General features: G+C 41.3%; 2 protein-coding genes across 3 annotated transcripts in view; one reads left to right on the forward strand and one right to left on the reverse strand.

The window, feature by feature from the left end:
* Positions 1-1508, reverse strand: part of CSPP1 (centrosome and spindle pole associated protein 1) — a 100887-nt gene extending 99379 nt beyond the window's left edge. Inside the window, exon 1 of the mRNA XM_059672972.1 lies at positions 1489-1508. The gene's annotated coding sequence lies outside the window, so the exon portion shown is untranslated. The remainder of the gene's footprint in view (positions 1-1488) is intronic.
* COPS5 (COP9 signalosome subunit 5) lies at positions 16-19183 on the forward strand. 2 transcript variants are annotated; one of them, XM_059672983.1, is made up of 9 exons: positions 16-168; positions 1915-2190; positions 4220-4454; positions 5383-5511; positions 6372-6437; positions 9492-9577; positions 11645-11756; positions 16995-17143; positions 18946-19183. In XM_059672983.1, the coding sequence occupies exons 2-9, from the start codon at positions 2048-2050 to the stop codon at positions 19028-19030; spliced, it is 1005 nt and encodes a 334-aa protein (XP_059528966.1). In that variant the 5' UTR covers positions 16-168; positions 1915-2047; the 3' UTR covers positions 19031-19183. The 2 variants fall into 2 exon arrangements, with proteins under 2 accessions (XP_059528966.1, XP_059528968.1); XM_059672985.1 differs by lacking the exon at positions 16-168 and having other exon boundaries at positions 2059-2198.
* Positions 19184-26182: the final 6999 nt, after the last annotated feature.

Consider the following 26182-nt stretch of genomic DNA (forward strand, 5'->3'; position numbering starts at 1 on the left):
GGCCGCACAGCTGCCCGGCGGTTCCAGGGCGGTCCCACACCTGGGCCGGTGCGCGGCCTCGGCCTGGGGGCGTTAAACCGCGGGAGCCATTTCCCCGGCTACAGCGGTCCCAGCCCCTCCAAACCCCCCGAGTCCCAGCTGGCCTGGGGACAGAGGCAGCAAAGCCTGGTAAGAAAAAAGGACACGGGTGGCAGTGAGAGCAAAATGGTTGGCAGACCTCTCCGGGGCATTCATTACTCTTCTCCCCGGAGTTTGGTCGACGTTTCGTCCTGGGGCTTTTACTACCAATTTCAACATATTTAGTTCACCCCTATACCGAGTGGCCATATGCTGCCGCTAGAAAAGATCTCTCTCTCTCTCTCGCTTCCTAGAAAAGCAGAACTAAGAGTCCTTTATCCTACCCTACTTTGTAACAGGGTTTTAAAGGCAAATTTTCTTTAATTCGAAGTTTATCAAAGCCGCAGGCGGGGTGCGAATTCGATCATTTCAATGTTTATATGCCACACACTATTCGGAGTGGAGTGTCCTGCCCTCTGAAACTTGGAAGTAAGCAATACATTACGATGCAATGTAGCAGTTACAGAAGCACCTAGACCAGCGGTTCTCAACCTTGGCTGCACATTGGAATCACCTGGGAATCCTTTTAAAATCCTGATTTCTGGGCCTCATCCTCTGGAAATTCTGTTTCTTTGTTATGGGGTGAGGCCACAACATTAGTAACAAACAGAATTTCTGGAGGAGGAAGCCCAGAAATCAGGATTTTAAAAAGATTCCCAGGTGATTCAAATGTGTAGCCAACGTTGAGAACCACTGACCTAGACACTGGAGGAAGGAAGACCGCGGTAGAGATCTCTGAGCTGCCTTTTTAAAGAGTAATAGGCGCTCCCAGGTAGGAAAGTCAGGGGCGTGCATTTTAGGCAAATGTTAACCGTGTCTGCAAAATTTCAAGGGTGACGGAAGGAAGACGAAGCTGGAGAGGTGGACTATGTATGGCGTTATCCTCCTCCCTCCTCTCCCCCAGCAAAAATATCTCTCCAACATCTCGATGTTAGGGATAAAAGAAGGAACACAAGCCTAGTGGCCTGTGATGTAGGACTCAGAGTCCAGTGCGGAGTGGGGAAGAGGAGGGGAGGGAAGGATACGTCAAACAAGCAAAAAAATATGTAAACACCGTATTAACTGTTGGAAGAAAATGGGCTGCCGTTGAGATTACTTCGGCCTCGGGGACAGGTGGTTTCACGGAGCAATGCTGAGAATTACACTGTAAGCGACTATAAGAACCGGACACTGGGCATTTTCACAACACTAATACGTCATATACGTGTGAGCCCGTCCACGAGCGTCCGGGGCCTCGTGGGAAAGCTGGGGAGACGCGGCGCCGCTCCCCCGCGAGCCCCTAGGCGTGACGCCTGTGCAGCCATTCGCCACTGGAAGTAAGTTAGGGAGGATGCCATGTTTCTCTTTCAGCCGGCCTCCGGGACTACTCACATGCCCGTTCTCCCGCAGACATCCTTAATTTTTAGTCTTTCCGCAAACGTACTTCATGTAAGGTTGCCTACCCCCACATAAATAAAAACAACAGTTTTTTCCCTCCGCCCCAGCTAGAGGACCTGGCGGGGTTAAGACGGCGGAGGCCGCGCCTGCGCAGTACGAACAAAGGAGTCCAATCCCGAGTTGGGCATCACGCGAAGCCTGCCCTTCTTCCTGCGCGGAAGGCTGTACCATTCTCAGACCTAATCATTGTTTGTCCTAATTCACACGCGTGATTTTTCCAAGGTAACGTGTGCTTCCCTCAGCCACGGGAAGGTTCCTCTGCCCCTTAGCTATTGTGTAAGTGCTGTTTAGATCGTCGCGTCCCCGCAGGCCCTCCCGCCACCCCCGAATGGTCTGCTCCAACCTCACTTCCGGTTCTAGGTGTCATGGCTGCCCCGAGAGGCTAGGACGAGTTTGCGCCGGTTGTGCGGGGTCCGAAGCCCACGCCTGGGAAACCCCGCGAGGTAAAGCTGTGCCTTACTTGCGGAGGCGACAGCGTCTCGCGTGCCTGGAGATGGCGGCGTCCGGGAGCGGTATGGCCCAGAAAACCTGGGAATTGGTCAACAACATGCAGGAAGCCCAGAGCATCGACGAAATCTACAAATACGACAAGAAACAGCAGCAAGAAATCCTGGCGGCGAAGCCCTGGACTAAGGAGTGAGGAGGTCCCTGGCGAGACGCAGGGGAGGGGGGCGGGGGGCGGGCGCCTGGGAGACGCAGCGAGAGGTGGGGCTGACGGGGGGCGGGGGGGGCGGGGGAGAGCGATTGTGCACCTTTCATACCCGCAAGTAGAGCCTCAGCCCCTCCGCCGGGGCTTTCTTCGTCCCCCCTTTCTGCTGCTTTAACATGTTTGCCTCTGGAGGGCGGAAAAGGAAAACAAATGGTGATTCGGGGTGTCCCTTCTCAACATCCCTGTTGTGCTACATGCCACACACGCTGCCTTGAACCTGATGTCGATATGCAGCTTGTGGGGCCCTTCGCTTGACCCCGGGCTGGATCCTGCAGCTGCCGGCAGGAGTGGAGCCGGCCCCGGGGGCTCAGGAGCCGCTTGTTAGGGTTCTGCCATTGCTGATAGTGATTTCAGAAACACACGAGACCTACCCAGGCCACTGTTACTCCATCGGTCCACATGCACTAGACAGGAGCTCGATGGAGCGAAAGGCCCCCGTGTCCCTGGGAATGGTGGCAAGTTGAGGATTCTCTACCTGAGAGCAGAATTGGTTCGGAAGGGAGTGAAAAGCAGTCTCTCTAACGGAGAGGTAAAAGGGAGAGCCGTGGTCAACAACAGAAACCATACTTGATCTGCCTCGCAGTTTTTTACAACTCAGTATTCAAATCCAGCACCGTTCATTGAGTACTGAATAGGGGCTGAGAAATGAGCTAAAAACCTCATGTGTCATTTAATCCTCATGACAACCCAGGCAAATACAGTAACTTATTTCAATAACTTGTTGATTTTTCTTGTTCCCAGTAAATGCAGGAGCCCAGATTGTAATTCATGTCTTGACTCCCAAGACCAGGTCTCCATGTCTTCCATTTCTGATTGAAATCTGTGGGCAGACGTCTTAAAAAGGCTTCTCAGAGACATTGACTGACCATTCTCTACAGACTGGTTAGTTTGCCAGGTGGTCTGCCTGCTTCTATAGCAGGCTATGCATTTTAGGTTGATGCAGCCCATTAAATATTTGGAAACTCTCATCTTGCCTCACTGCCTGATTGTGGCTCTCATTGTATTCATCTTAGCTGTCTTGGGCTACATCAGTGAGATGGCAAATGTAATTTTATTCAAGAGTACAGTGGGGCCTTGACTTACGAGATTAATTCCTTCGGAGACCGAGCTCGTTAAGGAGCTGTTAACTCAAATTACTCTGTCAACCCAATGCAAAAAATCGGTGGAGAGACAGCTGATATCTCAAAAAACTCGTTAGTCGGGACACTCGTAAGTCAAGGCCCCACTGTAGTTTAGTCATATCCATAGATGATAAAGTCTGAAATAATGATTATTGAAGAACTCAAGGTATTAGGGCTACATTTTTTATTTTGAGGCTGATACCACAGAGACAAGTTTAGTATGTGTCAGGCACTAAGCCACTAAACTACGCACTTTATATACATTATTTCATTTAGTTTATTTCCTCCTAACAACTCTATGAAATATCCCTATTTACAGATGAGGAAACTGAGGCACCGATATTAAGTGGTTTCAGGGCCACAGTTAGAACTTGGCAGTGCAAGGATTCAACCCTAAGTAAACGGATGTCAGAGCCCACATTCCTAACCACGAGGCCAGCGGTTAGGCCTGAGAATAGTTAGGCACAACCATCCAACTAGAATCACAGTCAGAGACTTGTTGATCCCAGAATTAATGGGGGAAAAGGTCTTTTGAACTGGTCATGTAGTTACTGACCTCTTTTCTGTTTGAGTAATGTATTCTAAAAAACTATTTCATACCTTTCCCTTGCCCCAAGAGGAAATATTTGTCCGGATTGTGACATGTTTATCATTTCCATCCCCCTGCAGAAAAACTCTGTCCTTTTCTACTTCTTTTTTCTTTCCCACATTTTACACTTTTTCCCCTTCCATCACTGTAAATTTCTTCAATACTTACTCAATATCTTCAAACAAAACTCTTTTGAAATTGTACTTTACGTAAGAAAGTTAATTACACTGTGCTTTTGTTTTGCAGTCACCATTACTTTAAGTACTGCAAAATCTCAGCATTGGCTCTACTGAAAATGGTGATGCACGCCAGATCAGGAGGTAACTTGGAAGTGATGGGCTTGATGCTGGGAAAGGTGGATGGTGAAACGATGATCATTACGGACAGTTTCGCTTTGCCTGTAGAGGGCACTGAAACCCGAGTAAATGCTCAGGCTGCTGCGTATGAGTACATGGCCGCATATATCGAAAATGCCAAGCAGGTAAAAATGTTGTTCCTTCAAGTGCAGTTACTGCAAGTTAAAGAGTCTCATGGTGACTTTCGGCTTTCTAAACTTAAAGCTGTCCTCTTTAAAGTTTATATTTTAAGTTATTTCAACAATTTCTATGTAAAATGTATATGAGATTAGCATTAATTTTTTAAAAAATAATTCCTCACACCCGAGAGAGTAGATCTTAAAAGTTCTTATCACAAGAAAAAAATTGTAACTGTGTGGTGATGGCTGTTAATTAACACTTATTGTGATCATTTGTAGTATATACATATTGAATCATTACGATGTACACCTGAACTAATATAATATAGTGTTATATGTCAATTATATCTCAATAAAAACATTTTTTTTAATTCTCACATTCATTATCAGATGTGTGTTTAAAACCAAAGCCTTAGTAATAACCTAAATGTTGCTGAGTAGAAAACTGATTAAATAAATTATGGTATAGTCATAAAATGAACTGCTAACCAGCCTTTAAAAAAAATAAAAATAAAAAAGTAGTTATATATTTACTGATTTGAAACAAACCCCAGAATATTTTAAGTGCAAAAGCAAAGTGTAGAACACTGTATGTGGTATATGCCATCGTGTGTGTTTCTATTAATCTACATGTATACAAAGAATATCTCAGGGAGATAGGTATGTAAGCAGTTGGGTATAGTAGTAACATCTGGGCTGAGAAACTGGATAGTTGAGGAGAAGGAGGTAGGAAGAAGACTGAATAACCTTTGTATCTTATTAATTTTTTTGTTTTGGTATGTATTATCCAAAACATTTTTTTTACTTGAAAGCAGCATATTCTATGAACTAATCTGCACATTATTATTTTACTATAATGCTATTTAAACAGACAAATAAGTTTCTCTAAGATTAAACAGGAACCTCAAGCTCCCTTGCCCACTTCATTTGTTAGGTTGGCCGCCTTGAAAATGCAATTGGCTGGTATCATAGCCACCCTGGCTATGGCTGCTGGCTTTCTGGGATTGATGTTAGTACTCAGATGCTCAATCAGCAGTTCCAGGAGCCGTTTGTAGCAGTGGTGGTAAGTATTTTTACAACCCATTTTAATTAAGTTCCTTACGAATATTACTAGAGCAAGTATACCGAGAAATAAAACTAGTGTAGTAAGAGCAAGGTTCTGGTGTCAATCTGTCTAGGTTTGAACCTGAATTCTACCTCTTAGAAACTGGGACTTTGAACAAGTTGCTTTATCTCTCTGTGTCCCTTCCCCCTCTCAGATGAGGGTGATCCCAGCACCTGTGTCTCAGTGTTGATTGAAATGAGTACATCAGGAATTGCTAGAGTAGCTCTTGCTATGTTTAGCGTTCTAGATGCAATCCAGACTACTATGAGGAAGGCAGGAATTATTCATCGAAAAGAAAAAAAACAATTTTAAAAAAGAGAAGCAAATCTTCAAATAATATTCTTAAATAATATACTAATTATATCTAATTTCTAAATTAGCTATAAGACATTTCTATACTTACCACTTCATTGAACTTTTATGTTCAATAGATTTTTAGTTTGTTATTTTTTTCCTGTTATTTGATTATTTTAATTAGTGTGTATGTGTGTATAGTGTTACATGTAGATATATATTTCTAGGTTTAAAGTGTTTAAACCAGCCATGGGCAAACTACGGCCCGCGGGCCAAATCCAGCCCGTTTGAAATAAAACTAAAAAAAAAAAAAAAAGACCGTACCCTTTTATGTAATGATGTTTACTTTGAATTTATATTAGTTCACACAAACACTCCATCCATGCTTTTGTTCCGGCCCTCCGGTCCAGCTTAAGAACCCATTGTGGCCCTCGAGTCAAAAAGTTTGCCCACCCCTGGTTTAAACGAATGCAAGTATCTAATGATTTTATAATTGGCAGATATTAAATATATCCTTCTTGTAGATTGATCCAACAAGAACAATATCTGCAGGGAAAGTGAATCTTGGAGCCTTCAGGACATACCCAAAGGTAATTTTAAAAATTACAAGTCAGTATAACTTTTTTTTTAATTAAATCTTTATTGTTCAGATTATTACAGTTCCTCTTTTTTCCCCCCATAGCTCCCCTCCACCCGGTTCCCACCCCACCCTCCGCCCTCACCCCCCCACCCACTGTCCTCATCCATAGGTGCACGATTTTTGTTGTCTCTTCCCGCATCCCCCACACCCCTTCCCCCCCCCCCCAGAATAGTCAGTCCACTCCCTTTCTATGTCCCTGATTCTATTATAATCACCAGTTCATTCTGTTCATCAGATTATTTATTCACTTGATTTTTAGATTTACTTGTTAATAGAAGTGTATTTGTTGTTCACAATTTGTATCTTTACCTTTTTCTTCTTCCGCTTCTTAAAGGATACCTTTCAGCATTTCATATAATACTGGTTTGGTGGTGATGAACTCCTTTAGCTTCTTCTTATCTGTGAAGCTCTTTATCTGACCTTCAATTCTGAATGATACCTTTGCTGGATAAAGTAATCTTGGTTGTAGGTTCTTGGTATTCATCACTTTGAATATTTCTTGCCACTCCCTTCTGGCCTGCAAAGCTTCTGTTGAGAAATCAGCTGACAGTCATATGGGTACTCCCTTGTAGGTAACTGACTGTTTTTCTCTTGCTGCTTTTAAGATTCTCTCTTTGTCTTTTGCTCTTGGCATTTTAATTATGATGTGTCTTGGTGTGGTCCTCTTTGGATTCCTTTTGTTTGGGGTTCTTTGCGCTTCCTGGACTTGTAAGTCTATTTCTTTCACCAGGTAGGGGAAGTTTTCTGTCATTTCTTTAAATAGGTTTTCAATATCTTGCTCTCTCTCTTCTTCTGGCAGCCCCATAATTCAGATGTTGGTACGCTTGAAGCTGTCCCAGAGGCTTCTTACACTATCTTCGTATTTTTGTATTCTTTTTTCATTTTGCTTTTCTGGTTGGGTGTTTTTTGCTTCTTCGTATTTCAAATCGTTGACTTGATTCTTGCAATCCTCTAGTCTGCTTTTGGGAGTCTGTATAATACTCTTTATTTCAGTCAGTGTATACTTAATTTCTAGTTGGTCCTTTATCACAACCTCGACGGTCTCATTAGATTTCTTGAGGGTCTCATTAAGTTTATTGGCGGTTTCTAGAAAATTCTTGAGAGACCTTAAAAGTGTGGTTTTGAACTCTATATCCATTAGTTTGCTTTCCTCCATTTCTGTCATTTGTGACCTGTTTCTTTGTCTCTGCATTTTTTATGCTTCCCTGTGTTGGTAGAGTGGCTTTGTGTGCTAGGTGTCCTATAGGGCCCAGTGACTCAGCCTCCCCAATTACCTGAGGTAGACACTCTTGGTGCACCCCTTTGTGGGCTTTGTGCACAGTCTTGTTGTAGTTAAGCCTTGATTGTTGTAGGTAACACTGGGAGGGATTGACCTCCAGACCAATTGGCTGTGAGAATCAGCTGTGTCTGCAGTGGGAGAACTTCTGTGCTGGAGACACCCCTCCGGGGCAAGACTTGTTTCAATGGGGCTTTGGTGGTCACTGAGTCTGCCCCCTGAGTGTGTCCTTAATGGATCTGAGGAGCTGCAATATGGATGGTCCCACTCTGACCACTGGGCACACTGGCTCCTGGATCTCTAAGGAGGTGCTAATCTAGCCTCTGCCTGGGGCTACCCAGCAGGAGCCAGCTGTGACTCAATGCAAGTTGCCCTGGGGCCTTGGGCCAGCTGCAGTTTGTTAGGTAATTATCAGATTGCAAAGGGCCAGGCCTTTCATATGCAAAAGCCTCCGTGCACGGCTTGGGCGGCTGGGGCGGGGGCAGGGTCCCAGGGGATCAACAGGGCGGAGCGAGCAGTTATGGCTGCTCTCAGTCCTGCCCTCAGAGGCCCTGCTTCTCAGTGTCCCAGCAATCGCTGCAAGCACCTCTGAGAGAAAGCTGCTCTAGAGTTCCGACTGATGCCAGACAGTCCAGTTTCTCCCGTATGACCCTGGGACCCCAGAGACTCGCCCGGAACTGGAGCTCAGAGCTTGAGACTCCCTCCCGATTGAAAAAGACTGTCGTGTCCTCAGCCGCCAGCCCTCGCCGCATGCGCCTCTGTACCTCTGTACTTTACTCCCGCACCGCACCTCCTCTGAGTCTCGGTATTCTTTTCTCTCTCCTTTTAGTTGTAGAATTTCCACTCAGCCAGCCTTCCTGTGGTTCTGGATGATGTCCGTTCCGTCTTTTAGTTGTATTTTTGAAGTTGTTGTGGGAGGCAGCAATTTCCGGTGTTTACCTATGCCTCCATCTTGGTTTCTCCGATCAGTATAACTTTTTAAATGCCGAATATTTGACTTATTTTTAAAGATATGTTATGGTTAGTATCTTGTTTTGTCCTAAAACAATTTAATAATATTTACAAAATAGCGGTCAACTTTTCCTTAGAACTAATTGTTCTTAACAGAAGACAATACATTTGTGCTTTATATAGTTAATTTTATATAGAAAAGCAGTCTTCATTTATTAGTGTTTGTGTACCCATGGTATCCTGACAGGCACTAGAGAAACAAGAGAAGTACACCTATTTCCTTCCCTGCAATCTAAAATAGATATTAGCACAAGTATACATCACTAAAGAATAAAAAAAAAAATGAATGTAAGGCAAATCCAGTCTTCAGCCACCAAACAGGGTTGAGGGAGGGTATAAGCAATACACATTTTTATTGCTAGAATGTTTATGTTCAATATTTGGCTCCCCAAAATTAATGCTTCTATAAATAGAAAGCTGCATATGAAAATGTTTTTCCGCCCTAACCAGTTTGGCTCAGGAGATAGAGTGTCAGCCTGCGGACTGAAAGGTCTCAGGTTCGAATCCGGTCAAGGGCATGTACCTTGGTTGCGGGCACATCCCCAGTTGGGGGTGTGCAGGAGGCAGCTGATGGATGTTTCTCTCTCATCAATGTTTCTAACTCTCTATCCCTCTTCCTTCCTCTCTGTAAAAAATCAATAAAATATATTTTAAAAAAATGTTTTTCCTCTGGTTTGATTTTTTTTTTTACCTTTTATTTTCTTCATTTTTGTTTAGGGATACAAACCTCCTGATGAAGGCCCTTCTGAGTACCAGACTATCCCACTGAATAAAATAGAAGATTTTGGTGTACACTGCAAACAGTAAGTAATTTTAAAATGTATCTGATGCCAGAGACCTTATAAGAAACCTTAGCGATCGTACAGTCCAAGCCCCTTAAAGATGAGAATAAAGGTTCAGACAAAATGCATTTCATAATATCTTTTAAAATAATAGTAAGAATGTACAAATTTAGGATCATATTTGAATTTTTTATTAATAATTGTTTTAGTCTAACATTATTTGTCTTTCACACAACCATAAACATTTTATCAGTGTATAAGATACTTGGTCTGTTAATGAAATTAACAGTTAAAAGAAGTTATATTCAGGGCCAAGCTGACACGTCTGCAACTTCAAAGTACCCAGGTTCCATCTAGCAAAAATTCTTGCTACATCTTCACTCCAAAAGTTAAAGAAGCCATACTAGAAACCACTGAATTGTATACTTCTTTAAAATAGTGAATCTTAAGGTATGTGAGTTACATCTCAATTTCAGAAGCCTTAAAGAGACCAAGAGGACAGTTTTCTCCACCTTCTAAATGTACCTTGCCACCTCTCTCGCTGTCATCTTGCCCCAAGCTGTGTGGAGCCTGAACCAAAGCACTGGCCTTCTCACTAGTCTTCCTCCTTCTGCCCTTCATCCCTTAAAGGTCTTTTATCCCCCAACTTATTCTGTTAAAATCCAAGTCAAATCATTTTCCGCCTCAGAATGACTTCCCTTCTCACCAAGAATACAATCCATATTCCTCACCATGGCACTCACAGCCCTGGTGGTCTGGCCCCTGCAATCTCTCTGAGCTCATCTCCTCTCGCTGAACCTTTGCTCTCTCCAGTCCAGGAACAGTGGCCTCTTTATGTTATGTCAGACATGCCAAGCAGGCTCCTGCCTAGGGCCTTTGCACTTGTGTCCTCTGCCTGGAACATTCTTCCTTTTTTCCATGAGGCTCACTAACTACTTCACTCACTGAGTATCTGATTAAGGGTTACCTTAACAGAGAATGTTCATTGGTCACCCTATCTAAAATAGCACCTTCCTGTCGCTGTTTTCCCTTTCCTGCATTATTTTTCTTAGCACTTGACACCATCTGATATGTTTTGCTTCCTTGTTACCGACCTCATTAGAATGTGAAATTCATGGAAGTATATGTTTTCTCAGACATTTAAGCAAATTTTCTTTGCTATCCCTGATTATAAATTAGGTACCTTTGGCAGCAATAGTAATTCTTTTAGGTGCTTTAAGGACCTGCTTTATAGTTTACTTTCCAAACAGCAGTAGGTCCTACTTAGGGGATATGAATGGGAAGAATGGGGAATCCACAAGTCATTTTCAGTATTTTTAAAAGCCTAACAAAAATTATACCTGACCCTAGACAGGCAATTCATTAAGCTTATGTGCTATTGTCTGGAACTATATCATAATCATGATATATTTATTCAATATCATGAATAAATATATGTCACTCTTGAAATTCTGATTGGTTGTTGATAACTTCTTGGGAATTTCTGAGCTCTACAGAAAGAAAAAATATAACACAAGAAAGTTTATTAAGCAGAAGATTTTGAAACCATGCCCCTGAAGAGTAAAGAAACCATGATTATCTGATGTTCTATTGGACTAAAAACTAAAACATTACTATTTGGATATAAAATATAATTCACTTAAATTTGGTTATAACTTTTATATGATACCAGAGGCCAGTGGGGTCCCTCGGCTTAGCCTGCACCCTCTCTTAATCTGGAACCCCTCAGGGGATGTCGGAGAGCTGGTTTCAGCCCAATCCCCACAGGCCAGGCCAAGGGACCCCACTGGTGCATCCTCCCATATAGGATCTTTGATTAATCTCTTCCTGTCCTTCCTGTCCTCCGGCCACCACCCCCCCCTCCCACCCCCCCCCCCCCCCCCCCCCGTCCCTCTGAGATTCATCAGTCTGTTCCATGTTTCCATGCCTGTGGTTTCTGCTCCTGCCTTGAGCGTCTGCCCCCTGGTGGTCATTGCATGTCATAGCTACCGGACAGTCAGCCAGTCAGCTTGTCACTTAGGCATTTATATATATAGATGGTTGAGGTGTTTGTTTCTTTCTTACTAAATTTGTGCTTTTGTTTCATAGATATTATGCCTTAGAAGTTTCATATTTCAAGTCCTCCTTGGATCGCAAATTGCTTGAGCTTTTGTGGAATAAATACTGGGTGAATACGCTGAGTTCCTCTAGCTTGCTTACCGTAAGTACTATAATTTGAAGGGACGGGTTTGAATTTTATCTAGGCTACATAAGATGCTTAATACCTGAAACTCTTTTTCATGGAGTAGCTACACCTGACTTGGCCAAGACAGCAGGGCTGGGGTCAGATTCTGCATGACCAGAGTTGGATTAGGATAATAGTCCAAGCAAAGGTCTGTGTCATGTACTATTAAGACTAAGTCTAAATGGTAAATACAGTACCCAGATGAGGATCAGATCTGCCCCTACCATAAAGAGACATAGAAAAAAAGACAAATACTATTTTTTTTATTGTGTTGGGTATTTCAGGTAGGACTCAAGTTACAAGTGACAGAAGACCCAGCCAAACTAGCCTAAACAAAAAAGAGAATCACGTGAGCTGCAAAGTTGAGGAGTAAGGCATAGTTCAGCTTCAGCTAAGTTTGCATTCAAACAGTATTATGAGATCTTGGTCCTTCTCTCTCGGCTTTGATTTCATGTCAGTTTGCTTCAGTTTCAGGCTTCATGTGAAAGCAAGATGGCAGCATTAGCCTCAGACCTTCTAGCCTCTCAGTTTTATGTTAAAAAGAGAAGATCAAGATATATACACACTCTCCCGCTCCTTCCTCCTTTCTCCCAATGTCCCTCTCTGTCTCTCTCCCTCTCTTCCCCAGGGCTGTGTGTCTGGGCTTTGCTTAAGTCACATGTCCATGTGACAGATCTGGGCCAAGTGATTTACTAGTGGGCTGGGGTAGAAGAGACTGTTCTGGGAGCACATGGACTAAGAATGAGGAAAGGGTTGTCCCAGAAGGAAATCAGAATATCATTACCTTAAAGCAGCAGATGTTAGGCGAAAAAGTTGCTGAATATTTTTCAATATTATCATTAAAACCTAATATACTTAGAAGGATATTTATTTTATTTTTTTCCTCAAATATGTTTTTATTGATTTTAGAGAGGAAGGGTGAGGGATAGAGAGAGAGAAACATCAATGATAAGAGAGAATTATTGATCAGCTGCCTCCTGCATGCCCCCCACTGGAGATCGAGCCTGCAACCCAGGCATGTACCCTTGGCCGGAATTGAACCTGGGACCCTTCAGTCCGCAGGCCGACGCTCTGTCCACTGAGCCAAACCGGCTAGGGCAAGAAGGATATTTATTTAACAAGCTTCTAACTATGCTATCTATAGCTTAGCCAGGAACAGTTTATTTTTTGTTTTATTTTGTTTTTTACTTAAAAGAAAAAAAAGATGGCCACTTCATATAGTACAATTTAGAACCACAAAATTTAGAATAAAATTAACTCAGTTCAAACAACTCTGCCACTTTACTAGCAATGTTTAACCTTCAGAAAGTTATTTAATGTGACTTAGCCTTTCTTGGGTTCAATGATATTAGTACCCACATCATTAAGTACATTGAGAATTAAATACTTTTTATAAAGCAGTTAGCAAAGTGTCTTACATATAATAAAGCCTCAGTAAGTTATTTTTGTTGTTATTGTTTGGTTCATTGTATTCAGAGGAAAAGACCCCACTTGAGCATATTTACTATAACTTTAAACACAATTCTGGCAAGTTTTCTGTTCTTATTTTTTATCCTCCACAGTCAGAAGTAGCATATTAGAAGAAAGGAGAGTGACCATAACAGCACACTCTTATTAAGAGCTTCCTATACGCTAAACACTGCTAAATGCTTTATGTGTGTTGTTTCCTTAGAGGCAAGTGTACTCACAGCAGCCTGAAGTGACACATGGTAACAAGGGAGAAAACATTAAGACCATAGCAGCCTGAACCTTTGTATGAAGGCAGACTTACTTATTCAGGCTTTGGCGTCCCTGTATTACAGCACTACATATATTGAGGACATTAATAAGCAAGAAACGGTTTAATTATATTTCTTCCTTCCTTGTAGTTTTATATAAAGTACATTGCAGCATTTTTAAGAAAAAAATCTACACTAATAAAAGAGAAACATGGTAATTGGTGTACGACCGCTACCCTTCCCATTGGCTAATGAGGGCAATATGCAAATTAACTGTCAGCCAAGATGGCGGCCAGCAGCCAGGCAGCTTGAAACTAACATGAGGCTTGCTTGCTTCAGTGACAGAGGATTCCAACGTTCCCCGCCTGCCGCTGCAGGCCTCTGAGCCTGCAGTTTCAAACATTGTAACAAATATAGACGCTAAAAAAAAAACCCAGAAACCAGCTTTCAGAGAGCTGGGATCTCAGAGCTGGAGTTATACATTGTTTCGATTACCTGCTTTCAGCAGCGGAGGCCTAAGAGCTGGAGCCTCAGAGCTAAAGCTGGCCCAGAATTTAAAAAAAAAAAAAAAAAAGGAGCGGTTGGGAGCTTCCATCACCCGCCAGCCTGAAAACAGCCCTCAGCCCCTCACCTAGACTGGCCAGGCACCCCAGTGGGGACCCCCACCCTGACCCAGAACACCCTTCAGGGCAAACCAGCCAGCCCCACCCATGCACCAGGCCTCTATCCTATATAGTTAAAGGGTAATATGCCTCCCAGCACCGGGATCAGCAGAGCCGAGAGGCCTCCTGGCACCGGGATCAGCGTGACGGGGCAGCGCCCAAACCCCCTGATCGCCCTGCGGCTCTGTGTGACAGGGGGTGGGGCCACAACCTCCCTATCCGCCCTGCTCTGTTCCCCACAGGGGAAGGCGCCCCAACCTCCAGATCAGCCCTGCTCTGTGTCTGATACCGGGGAGCTCCCCAACCTCTGATTGCCCTGCGGCTCTGTGTGTGACGGTGCAGCGCTCCAACCCGCTGATCGGCCCTGCTCTGTGTGTGACAGGGTGCGGCGCCCCAACCCCACCTCCCCCATGGGCCCTGCTCTGTGTGTGACAGGGTAGAGCCATAACCTCCCCATCGGCCCTGCCCTGAGTGTGAGAGTGGCGGCGCCCCAACCCCCTGATCGGCCCTGCTCTGTGGGTGATAGAGGGCAGCGCCACAACCCCCACCCTCCCACAGGCCCTGCTCTGTGTGTGATGGGGTAGAGCCATAACCTCCCCATCGGCCCTGCCCTGAGTGTGAGAGTGGTGGCATCCCAACCCCCTGAAAGGCCGTGCTCTGTGGGTGATAGAGGGCGGCACCCCAACCCCCTGATCCGCCCTGCTCTGTGTGACGGGGTGGTCCCCCAACTCCCCTATCGGCCCTACTCTCTGACGGGGGAGCTCCTCAACCCCCTGATGGGCCCTGCTCTGTGTGTGACAGGGGGCAGCGTCCCAACCCCCGGATTGGCCCTGCCCTGTGCGTGACGGGGGGTGGCGCCGCAACCTCCCCATCGACCCTGCCTTGAGTGTGACAGGGGGCGGTGCCCCAACCCCCCAATCGGCCCTACCCTGAGCGTGACTGGGGGTGGCATCACAACCTCCCGATCCGCCCTGCTCTGTGCATGACAGGGGCGGTGCCCCAACTCCCCAATCGGCCCTGCTCTGAGCCCGACCAGGGGCTGCACCTAGGGATTGGGCCTGCCCTCTGCCACCCAGGAGCAGGCCTAAGCCAGCAGGGTGTTATCTCCCGAGGGGTCCCAGACTGCTAGAGGGCACAGGCCGGGCTGAGGGACCACCCCCCTTCCCCCTGAGTGCACAAATTTTTGTGCACCGGGCCTCTAGTATATAAATATATGTTCAACTCGTCTGTTTCCCCAGCTAAAGCATGTAATCTAAAAACTACCAGAAAAAAATAATTTTCTGATTTAAGAAATTAGTCCTCTATGAAATTATTCTGTGTGTCTGAAATGTAATTGATGTCATTTTATTTCATTTTAACACTATAACTATTTCTGCCTTCCTACATTTTCATGGCTTGAATTAATCTTCCAAATATGAAGTGGTCATAAACTTGAGGGTTTTCTCCAAACTTGAGGCAGGGGACGGTGGTGGTGGTTGTGGTGGTGGTGTCCTAAACCATTTAGATCCAGACAAAGTGAATATAATTGCTTCCTTAAAAATATAAGTTTGTAAAATTGAATTACTGGTAGCATTTTAAAGGGCCTTCTGTAGTAACTATGATGGCAGCAAATAACTTTTCGTGTTTGGTTTTTGAACTGTATTTTCTGTACATTGTCTTGTAAACTGAGCAGTCAGGATAACACATCAGTTGTTGCCAAGTTTATTAAATCTTCATGCTCTTCTATTGAAAATATAGGAAAGAAATGGACTATATACTTCTTAACTCATCTTCATGAAAGCTTTTTTTTTTATTTTAGACACATTTTCAAAAAGATGTGCCTAAAAATCTTTTAAAATATTTCAGTTACGCATATATATGTAACTATAAATTTTTTTCTTTTTGAAAAGTGTGAAATTGGACAAAGTGGTTTATATAGGGGTGGGCAAAGCAAAGTAGGTTTATGGTTGTGCAAACACAGTTTATTTGCTGTTGTTATAATCATAACCTGCAATTCTTTTAACATACGAACAATTGCAAACCTACTCTGCCCCACCCTGTATATATTCCAGCTTACCAAATATAGCTGTGCATTGTGAAAATATAGCAATACTCTAAAACAGCGGTCACCAACCGGTGGTCCGTGAGGTCCGAAAGGTTGGCGACCACTGGTTTAAGGAAACCTTTGGAGCAGTGGTCACCAACTGGTGGGCCGTGGACTACTGGTGTTCCGTGAGGTCCGAAAGGTTGGCGACCGCTGCTCTAAAATATAACTCTGGGTAGAGCAAGGTGGAGGGAGTATATGTGTTTCTTTTCTTCTTTATATTGCTCTACATTTTCTGCAAAGCTGTTCATTTTATTATCAGGAAAGCTAGAACAATGTTCTTTAAATATTGTCATAATACTAATTCTGGAAGTTGAACAAGAACAAATAACAAAATTAGCTAACAGTTATTAAAGCTTGGCCAGGTACCATAGACCATCCTAAGATGAAGAGTTAAAGGCATAGAAAAGTAAAGGCACTCTCTCAAGGCCTCCTAACTAATCTGCAGCAGAACCAGAACCTGGGCTCAGATCTGTGAAAGCCTCTTATTATAACAAATAATTCACTGACTGTCCACTTAGATTTTCATAGTGGAATTCTTTGTTTTTGTTTTTCACTAGAGAAGATTTATTTGGACAAGCAAAGAGAAAGTACACTCCAAGAGAAACTTCCAGCAGGCTGCTCAGAGAGCTGCCTCATAGTGGAATTCTTTGTAAATGAAGTGTTCTATATTGAAGAAAATTATTTTATGTTAAAATTATCTAATGGCAGACTTGTATCACATACTGCAACAATATCATTTTCCCCACAGAATGCAGACTATACCACCGGCCAGGTCTTTGATTTGTCTGAAAAATTAGAACAGTCAGAAGCTCAGCTGGGACGAGGGAGTTTCATGTTGGGTTTAGAAACACACGACCGAAAGTCAGAAGACAAACTTGCCAAAGCTACTCGAGACAGGTAAGAGCAAATCTATTCCTGTCCCTCTTTTGGTTTCCAGATTTGCAAATAATAATAGGATTCAAATTCCTTATGGTTTAACTTACTTATAATTTAGAATTAGTGGCTGAATATTAACTTCTCAGGACCTTTAAGAATGTTGAAGGCAGAGTTTAACTTTGAAAATTTAGGAGACATTAGATAAGAACGTTAAAAGCTTAAAGGTCTAGGTAATGTTATGAAACACTCCCAGTCACACCTTTCCTAGGTTCAGCTAGAAAGTAACCAAAGAAACCAATCAATCATCACTGAATCTGGTTTTTTTTTAATGAAGCATCTGTACTGATGTTTTTTCTATAGTTCATTGTGAGATTTCTTTCCTTTTTTAAAATATTTTTTTATTGATTTCAGAGAGGAAGGGAGAGGGAGAGAGAGAAACATCAATGATGACAGAGAATCATTGATCAGCTGCCTCCTGCACACCCCCTACTAGGGATAGAGCTGGCAACCGGGGTATGTGCCCTTGATTGGAATCTAGCCCAGGACCCTTCAGTCCACAGGCCAACACTCTATCCACTGAGCCAAACCAGCTAGGGCTAATCATTGAATCTTTTTTTTTTTTTAAGCTTTTGCAAAAGTATGTCTTAATCCATTTTAACCTAGTTATTTTCTAGGAATCAAAGTAAGATTTATTAAATTTCAAATTTTTATAAAGTTTTAAACCCTAAGTAGCACAGTAATGCTTATATCTCCCTTGTTATTCTCCTGAAATAATCTTTTGTTTAGTATCCCAAATTTTACTACCAAGATTTGTTAGAAACAAACTTGGGATATGCTCCCTGATACCTTAGGAAATAATTATGTGGCCCTGCAGATGCATACAGGATTGGAAAGACTACCTAAATAACATTTACTTTCACAAAATTTTGAATTTTAATATGATAATTAGGAGCAGAAAGGAAGGGAAAAGCATGTTGACATCTGTATAAACCGAAACCTTGGTATCCCTTTTAAGAAAAACTGGACTGCTGGGTGGAAAGGAGAAAGGAGAAGGGAAGACAATGTGTATTTAGGAGCAGAAGCCCCATTGGGTTAGAATTACCTCATTCCTTTCTTTTCCATGGGTTTTCAGCAGGTATAGATAGAGCTAATGGCCTAGAAAAGAATTACGTTTTCCTTTGACATTAGGTCTCAGTTTTGGTATTTGCTCTAAGTGTGTACTAGTATTTTCCTCATCTGTCTCTATAAGTCTGTGATTTGTAATTTTAACTACATTTACATCTCAATTTCTTATGAACCATATTACTTTTATTATTATAGATAAATTCTAAAATCTGAGTCCTTTACCCACTGAACTAACTTTGACTTTTAATTCTTTGAAGGATGTTTGTGTTTATTTCAGGAAAAAGGCATAGGATACTTTAAAATCATTTTTTAAATTATTCTAAGTAAAAAACGACAAGGAAAGGAATGATAGATTTTAATATAATATTGGAATCAATATAATTATGAATTATATATGTTAGTCACCTTCTAAAACAAAACTTTTCCCAAAGCTGCTGACACAATAAAATTAACTGTTATGAATTCTATCAAATTTCACTTTGTTATTCCTTGTGAAGGTGCTCATAAGTAGTGAAATGGTCAAAAGACATGCAGGAGGCTAAAAATAACGAGAGTAAACTATTAATTGGTATGTTTAAGGGAGTATGAATAGAACTGAAGACCATTATTGGGGGCTCAGCAGTGGAAAGGAGGGGGCTTATATAGTTGCACCACTTTTCGGGTCTTGTGACATTATGTAATGTGTTTTTTCTTTCCAGCTGTAAAACGACCATAGAAGCTATCCATGGATTGATGTCTCAGGTTATTAAGGATAAACTGTTTAATCAAATTAACGTCTCTTAATCACTAAGTAGTACTTTTGCCTGAAAGCCAGTGTGAGAAAAATACTCAAGTAACACTTTAAAAACAGTTACCAAAAATCTGATTAGAAGTATAAGGTGCTCTGAAGTGTCCTGAATATATTAACATACTGTAATAAAAGTCCTTAAAGTGAAATTGTTCCTTCATTGTTTTGTGGGAGGGGTTACAACATTTTTCTAGTATTCTTTAATATTCTAGAATTGAGGAAAAGAAATATTAGAATTTCTCTTTTTCTAATATGCTTTTGGGGTTTTTTTTGAGAGAGGGAGAGAGAGAAACATTGATTGGGTACCTCCAGACACACCCCAACCCGGGATTGAACCCGCAACCTGGGTATGTGCCCTGACCAGGAACCAAACCTATGACCTTGCGGTGCATGGGACGACACTCAACAACTGAGCCACACCGGCCAGGGCAGAACCTTTCTATTTTTTAAAGTCTTGCCTTTGTAAATTAAAGAATTTCAGCATTTCACTTGCCATACTGATTATCAGAGCTATTTTCAACTTGCCTATACACTAAGTCCTTATTGAAGGTCCTTAGAACTACAGGGAAACCAATGAAACCAATTTTACGACAGGATAATTGATATAAACAAGAGTTAAGTTCCTAGAGCATCTCATCAACATTAAAATGAAATAGCGTTGAATAAAGCAGTGTTATTTGAGGACCTCCTTTTGATAGCCCACTAGTAAAAACACAATTTAATACAGTGTTTTTCAGGAAAATCAAATAACTTACTTGAGACAGAGTCTAGCACAGGATATATAGTCTTTCAAAAATTCGCCAAGTGCCCTTACTGAACCAGGCCCAGTTTTACTCTCTGGAGATATTCTGAGCAAGAGAGACATGACCACTGTCCTTGCAGAACTTAGTTAACAAGAACCAAAGCATATTGCTGTGAAAGGAGAAATAAAGTGAGCTGGGGAACTCAAGAAAAACACTTACCCCAGAGTGGAGTTACCCAGGTAAGTTTACTGAAGGTATTGCCTGACATTAGGCTGGAATTTTAATGGAGGACTAACCAGAAAAAGCATAATGGGGAAGCAATTACTTCTACTGGCAGAGACTACAGCAATGTGTGGCAGGCCAGAGGCAGAGAGCAAGAACTTTAGAACCTTCAAGAACTGAGATTCGGTTAGGCTTGAGTGTCGAATAGAATGTGGGGAGTGGCAAGAGATGACTAATAGGTAAGATGAGGGTAGACCCTTGCAGGAGCCTTTTGGATCATCCTAACGCAGTGATGGCAAACTTGCGACACGCGTGTCAGGTAACACGAGAACTCATTTTTTTGGTTGATTTTTCTTTGTTAAATGGCATTTAAATATATAAAATAAATATCAAAATATAAGTCTTTGTTTTACTATGGTTGCAAATATCAAAAAATTTCTATATGTGACACGGTACCAGAGTTAAGGTTTTTCAAAATGCTGACACGCCGAGCTCAAAAGGTTTGCCATCACTGTCCTAACGACAATGGGGAGTTAAATGCCTTAAACAGCAGAAATGTTGAAGTGTTTGATTGAGGTTTCTAAGTGGATTCTGTTAAGAGATTTGGGAGTAATGGCTGGGTGGAAGCAGATGAGATGACCTGTGGCGAATGAAGAGTGAGCAGAAGACCCAAGACAAATCAAGAAAACATCAAATTTTAAAATGGCAGAGGAAGAAGAGATCACTGAATGAAGCACAGAAGTAAAACTCTCGGAAGTAATTTGCCTTCACATGCTGCCAAGAAGTCAAGGAAAGCAAAGCCTAAAAGTTTTCCATTAGATTTAGCAATGAGATGGTCTTTGGCAAGATGAGGAAGCCAGGTACCATTAGTAACCAAATACTTTCTCAGTTAATGATACTAGTGTTTTGGTCTCACTTTATATCCCTTTAAGTAAAAGCAGCCACCCCAGTTGGAGATAGCTCAAGCTGACCTCCATTTCTGTGCCCTTTTAAAAAAATCTGCCCCTAACAAGCAGCCAAAATTGGTATTGACTGCCACAGCCTTCAGCGACAGCCAACACCATACCAAGTCACTCAGGGACATGCACAAGCTTGTTGAGGTTTCTCTGACAGACATGACTGAAGAGTTAAGGTTCTGACATGAAAGAGGAGTAATTGAAGTCACTGTGAAAACATATTGGCATTTTTCATTCCAAGACTAGAATATAATTATCCATATTTGACATTTGTAACCTAGTCAATTAAGACATCTTGGTGTGAAAACAAAGGGGACATCTATAATACTTTCTACAATAAAGATAAATTTTTTAAAAGACATCTGGTGTGATGGAAAATGCCTATAAAAAAACAAAAGTAACACAACCAGTTGCTTAAACAATAAGAATTTTTGGCTCACCTAACTCCAGAGTCCAGAATCAAATTTGGCTTAGGCACAGTTGGATTAGTTTTCTTCTCAGCTCTGCCCTACACATGTTGACTAAACCTAAAGCAGATTCTGCCAGACTGGCTGCACACCACACCATGCAGTGAGGGGGACATAGCTGCTCATGATGGTCAAAATAAGGTTCCCACTTCACTCTGACTAGCCTAACTTGAGTAATGAGCACATCCCTTGGATTATATATAGTGACTGCATTAGACCAATTAACGGCCACCCCTGGAGCTGGGAGTAGGGTCAATACCCAAATAACTACCACACATTGAGAGGTTAAATGGATATTACAGGGACATCAATGTACCTCTACTCATTGTCTCAGCCCACGCGAAAATAGCAGAAAGGAGCATTGCTTTTTTTTTACTGATTTTTTTTTGGGGGGGGGCGGGAGGAGAATCATCAATCAGCTGCCTCCTGCATGCCCCCTACTGGGGATTTAGCCTGCAACCTGAGCTTGCACCCTGATGGAATCAATGGACAACTCCAGTGCACAGGAAGTGGCCCAAATAACTGAGTCACACAGGCCAGGGCACATTTGTATTGTATTGTAAATATAGCTACTTTATTAAAAAGCAAGATCCTTTACAAATAATTTTAAAGTATCTCTAAATTTTAATGTACTGTTACGACCACTTTTGGTATAAGTACTCCAATTTATATTAGTGAGATTTTAGGAAATCAAGCTTCAATTTGCAGCCATTATTCAGAAACTAATGAATTGGGGTTACCTTTCCCTGCAAAGTATTATCTTACAGCCTTGAGCTATTCAGGAGCTGAATAGGCCATTTTCTAAGCGAAGTCTGTTTTTTGTACACTTTCAACTTGTTTCAGAGATAATTTCTCAAGCTCCTTGGAGATAATATACAGGAAATGTCAATCGTTATCAAAAACTTAATCCCAATGTCCGCGTAATAAAACTAGAGCCAGAAACATGGGCTGGAGAAGAGATGGAGAGAGAAATCAGTTGCAAACAATTCAACATTAACTTATATTGTTGAGAATAGATGCATTTAGTACCATTTTTAGGTTACATGAGCACTTCATTCTACATGTTTTATTTATTGGTTAACAAGAAGACACCACGCAAGTATCAGTAGTCCTACCAAAAACAAAAGGCCAACAGAAAGACGCGCTGTTTGTGCTCCATTGTTTCTGAATGTGGATAAGCTCTGAAACTAAACATCACACACTCCACTTGAGGGATGTAGGCTGAAGATTGTTGTCATAAATTAGTATGACTACCTAGTTAGTATTCAGGATTTTGAAAAATCACTGCATTGCACAATAGAATAATAAACTACCCAATAGTGCAGCCACTTGAAAATAAACACAGAGGGGCAGGAGCATAGTAACTTTACAATGAATCAGAGAAACTGGGAGTTGGAGTGCTACATACTGCAGAGGCTCAGAGTTTCCAAAAACTTCTGTGAGTGATGAGGTACAGATGCATAAGTCATGCATGCAGAGAAGACTTCATTTATATTGCTAAGTCTGCACTGTATCCACACGTAGCTGAATAAACTGAACTGAACACAGACTGTTGAGTTCCAAGGTTTCTTTCTATATTTCTGGATTGTTTTAACTATGAATTCCAAAGACACATGCATTGTTGAGCAATGCGGGGCGGGGGTGGGGGGGTGGGGGGGGGGACAGGGTTCGTTGTGAAAGGGTGATTTTTGAAGATAGGAAAATATACTACACAGAATGATGGCTCTTATTTTTACTCATCCTTATGGTATAAGTAAAAGATGATTATGTTAAAATTATGGTGAGGTAATTATTTCATTCACTGCTTAATGACTGAAGTGGCTATGTCATTGTATTTGCAAAATATTAGAAAATTTAAAATCTGTGTGTTCTCTTGTTTTGGCCTATTTTCAACACAAGTTCCTACAGCAAATAGATTTATCTTTTTGGGACCAAAATGCTAGTTTAAGGACTTCAAATAACTTCTTCTAAGGTAATCAATCTGTAAGTTTCTAAAGGTCACTAAACCTTTTACCCAAATATTAGTGAGATTAATACCATTCATCTTTGTAAATATCAAGTTATGATCTACTTATTTTAGAAAACTAATTAACACAAAACTCAGGTCAACTGTAACCAGACTGGCATACTTAAACTTTTGATCTCTGAAGTCAGAATATTACAAAATGAAATAAGGAACTCTGTCATTTCGGGTCAATTTGGGGAGGAAACAGCTAAAATCATAACTTGATAACTAACACCAATGATTAATTGCTTTTTCAACATGTGGATTATCTTGGTGCCAAAAATTTTGGAACAATTGCCTAACAAATTGGAGAGTCCCTGATGTCAGTACTCATATTTTCTTTGGATTATGCTAAGCAATTATGCTAAACTTTCTAATGACTGAGTAAAATGGTATTGTGCCTTGGGGCACATTTTGATGAACTACAGGTGTACTTTTTATAACCTAAGAGGCATATGCAAAAAGAAGTATATTGTCTAGAATAGAGCTCTGTGACCATTATGTTAGATTTTAGAGGATTACAAATATCTGTCACGTAACTACAAATATGTTTACCATTAATAGTCATTACTTTAAGCTACTTACCTTCCTGAAAAATTAACTGGCATAAGTGCATCTCCAAATACATGTTTAATTTAAATGATTTCTTTTTCTTCCTAGAATTTGCTACTTTATATTCTGACCTCATATTCAATTCAATTCATAATTTTTATTATTGATGATATTAAATAAGTCCCTTAAAACATATATGTGTTTAGCTTTAATCTTTTACTTCAATTCCTATGTAATCCATCTATCATTTCTTGCATGTGTTGCCAGTATACTTAAGGCTGAAGATTCTGGGCTTAAATAAAGTAACAAAAATTAGACTAAAAAAGAAATTAACTTATGTTCTTATATATGAGGACATACCATATTGAGTAATTACAACCATCTGAAATGTTCTATAGCTTCAGAGATGTTAATGTGATATGACCACTGATGTCAGAATTACACATGAATGCTACTTTTTAGAGGAGGTTATTTTTAAACTTTCTAACTAGTCTTAATAGTTAAGGTAAAATATGTTATCACTTAAAAGTAAGGAAGCATGAACTATTGAAATGGTAATTTATTTAGACAGACATTAATACTATGGACTTTTAATTATCTCAAGGTCTAAAAATAATTTATTAACAAGCCTTTTACCTATTTCAGTAAAGAGCAAAACTGAAAAAGAGTTATGTTAAATATGAGATTTTGAAGCACAAGTAGAAATTATATTTTCTAATTCTTATGCTCCAGCTACCAGATTTCTAAGTGCATCTTTGAAAATACTATATTCATCACAATAATATAACATTACAAGAACATTACATTTAATCAAAAAAATTTTTTAAATATATTTTTTTATTGATTTTTTACAGAGAGGAAGGGAGAGAGATAGAGTTAGAAACATCGATGAGAGAGAAACATCGATCAGCTGCCTCCTGCACATCTCCTACTGGGGATGTGCCCGCAACCCAGGTACATGCCCCTGACCGGAATCGAACCTGGGACCCTTCAATCCACAGGCCGACGCTCTATTCACTGAGCCAAACCGGTTTCGGCAAAAAAAAATTTTTAATATATTTTTATTGATTTCAGAGAGAAAGGGAGCAGGAATCCAGATTTCTCACTGTGGCCTAAGGGCTGATCCGGCTCTAACTTGCCTCTCATTCTATTCTCCCCCTCCTCACTTTGCTTCTCCCCACTGTCATCTCGGTCCTTATGCTCATCCAGTTCTGTCCTTTCTCCAAGCCCTCAGACTGGCCACTTCCTGGGCCTGGCACACTTCCTCACGGGCTTGCACCAGCCTGGCTCATTCTTCAAGTCTCAGCTCATATTCTGCTCCTCACAGAGGCGTTGCCTGTCTTCCTCATCTCAAGGAAACACCTTTCCTTCCTTCCTTCCCACTTCTACACCCAGTTTCACTCTATTTTCTTCATAGAATGTACCGTAATCAGAAATTATCTTGGCCATTGATATATTTACTTTTTCACTGTCTCCTTATACTAGAACTTAAGCTCCATATGGGGTGGGCCCTTAGTCTAATTTCTGCATTCCCCAGCACTTTATTAGGCATACTAGGCACTTGGTAAATGTTTACTCGATGAACAATAAATGCAATGGGCATTTATTCTATTTGTTTTGGGGGACGGGGGGTTTGTTTGTTTAATATATTTTTATTGATTTCAGAGAAGAAGGGAGAGGGAGATAGAAACATCAATGATGAAAGAGAATCGTTGATCAGCTGCCTCCTGCATGCCCCACTGGGGATTAATCCCACAACCCAGGTATGTGCCCTGATGGGAAATCGAACTCTGGTTTATAGGTTGATGCTCAACCACTGAGCAACACCAGCCTGGCTCTATTTGTTTATAAGAAACATTAACAATATGTGTTTTTAGAATGACATGATTAAATGTGTTCATGCCTTTTCATAGGAAACTGGCTTTTCTTGTACTGTAAGATCATTATAAAATGAATATCTATTCCTAAACTTAATAGATTCAAAAGAAGAGTGAAGAAAGGTTTTTATCCTTTTTTTTTCAATCACAGATCACTATTGCAGAAATATGCAAAAGACCACACAATAATAAAAAAGCACCAGCCATTTTCAAAAACAAGTTTGGAGTGAAACTCTTTTCAAACAAGCTGACCAAAAAAAAAAAAGCTGACAAGAGCCAAAAAAAATAAAGCAATTAAATACAGGTATACAGATATACAAGATGTT

The sequence above is a fragment of the Myotis daubentonii genome, chromosome 17 (genome assembly GCF_963259705.1).
Source record: "Myotis daubentonii chromosome 17, mMyoDau2.1, whole genome shotgun sequence".
In the NCBI taxonomy this organism is placed as follows: domain Eukaryota; kingdom Metazoa; phylum Chordata; class Mammalia; order Chiroptera; family Vespertilionidae; genus Myotis; species Myotis daubentonii.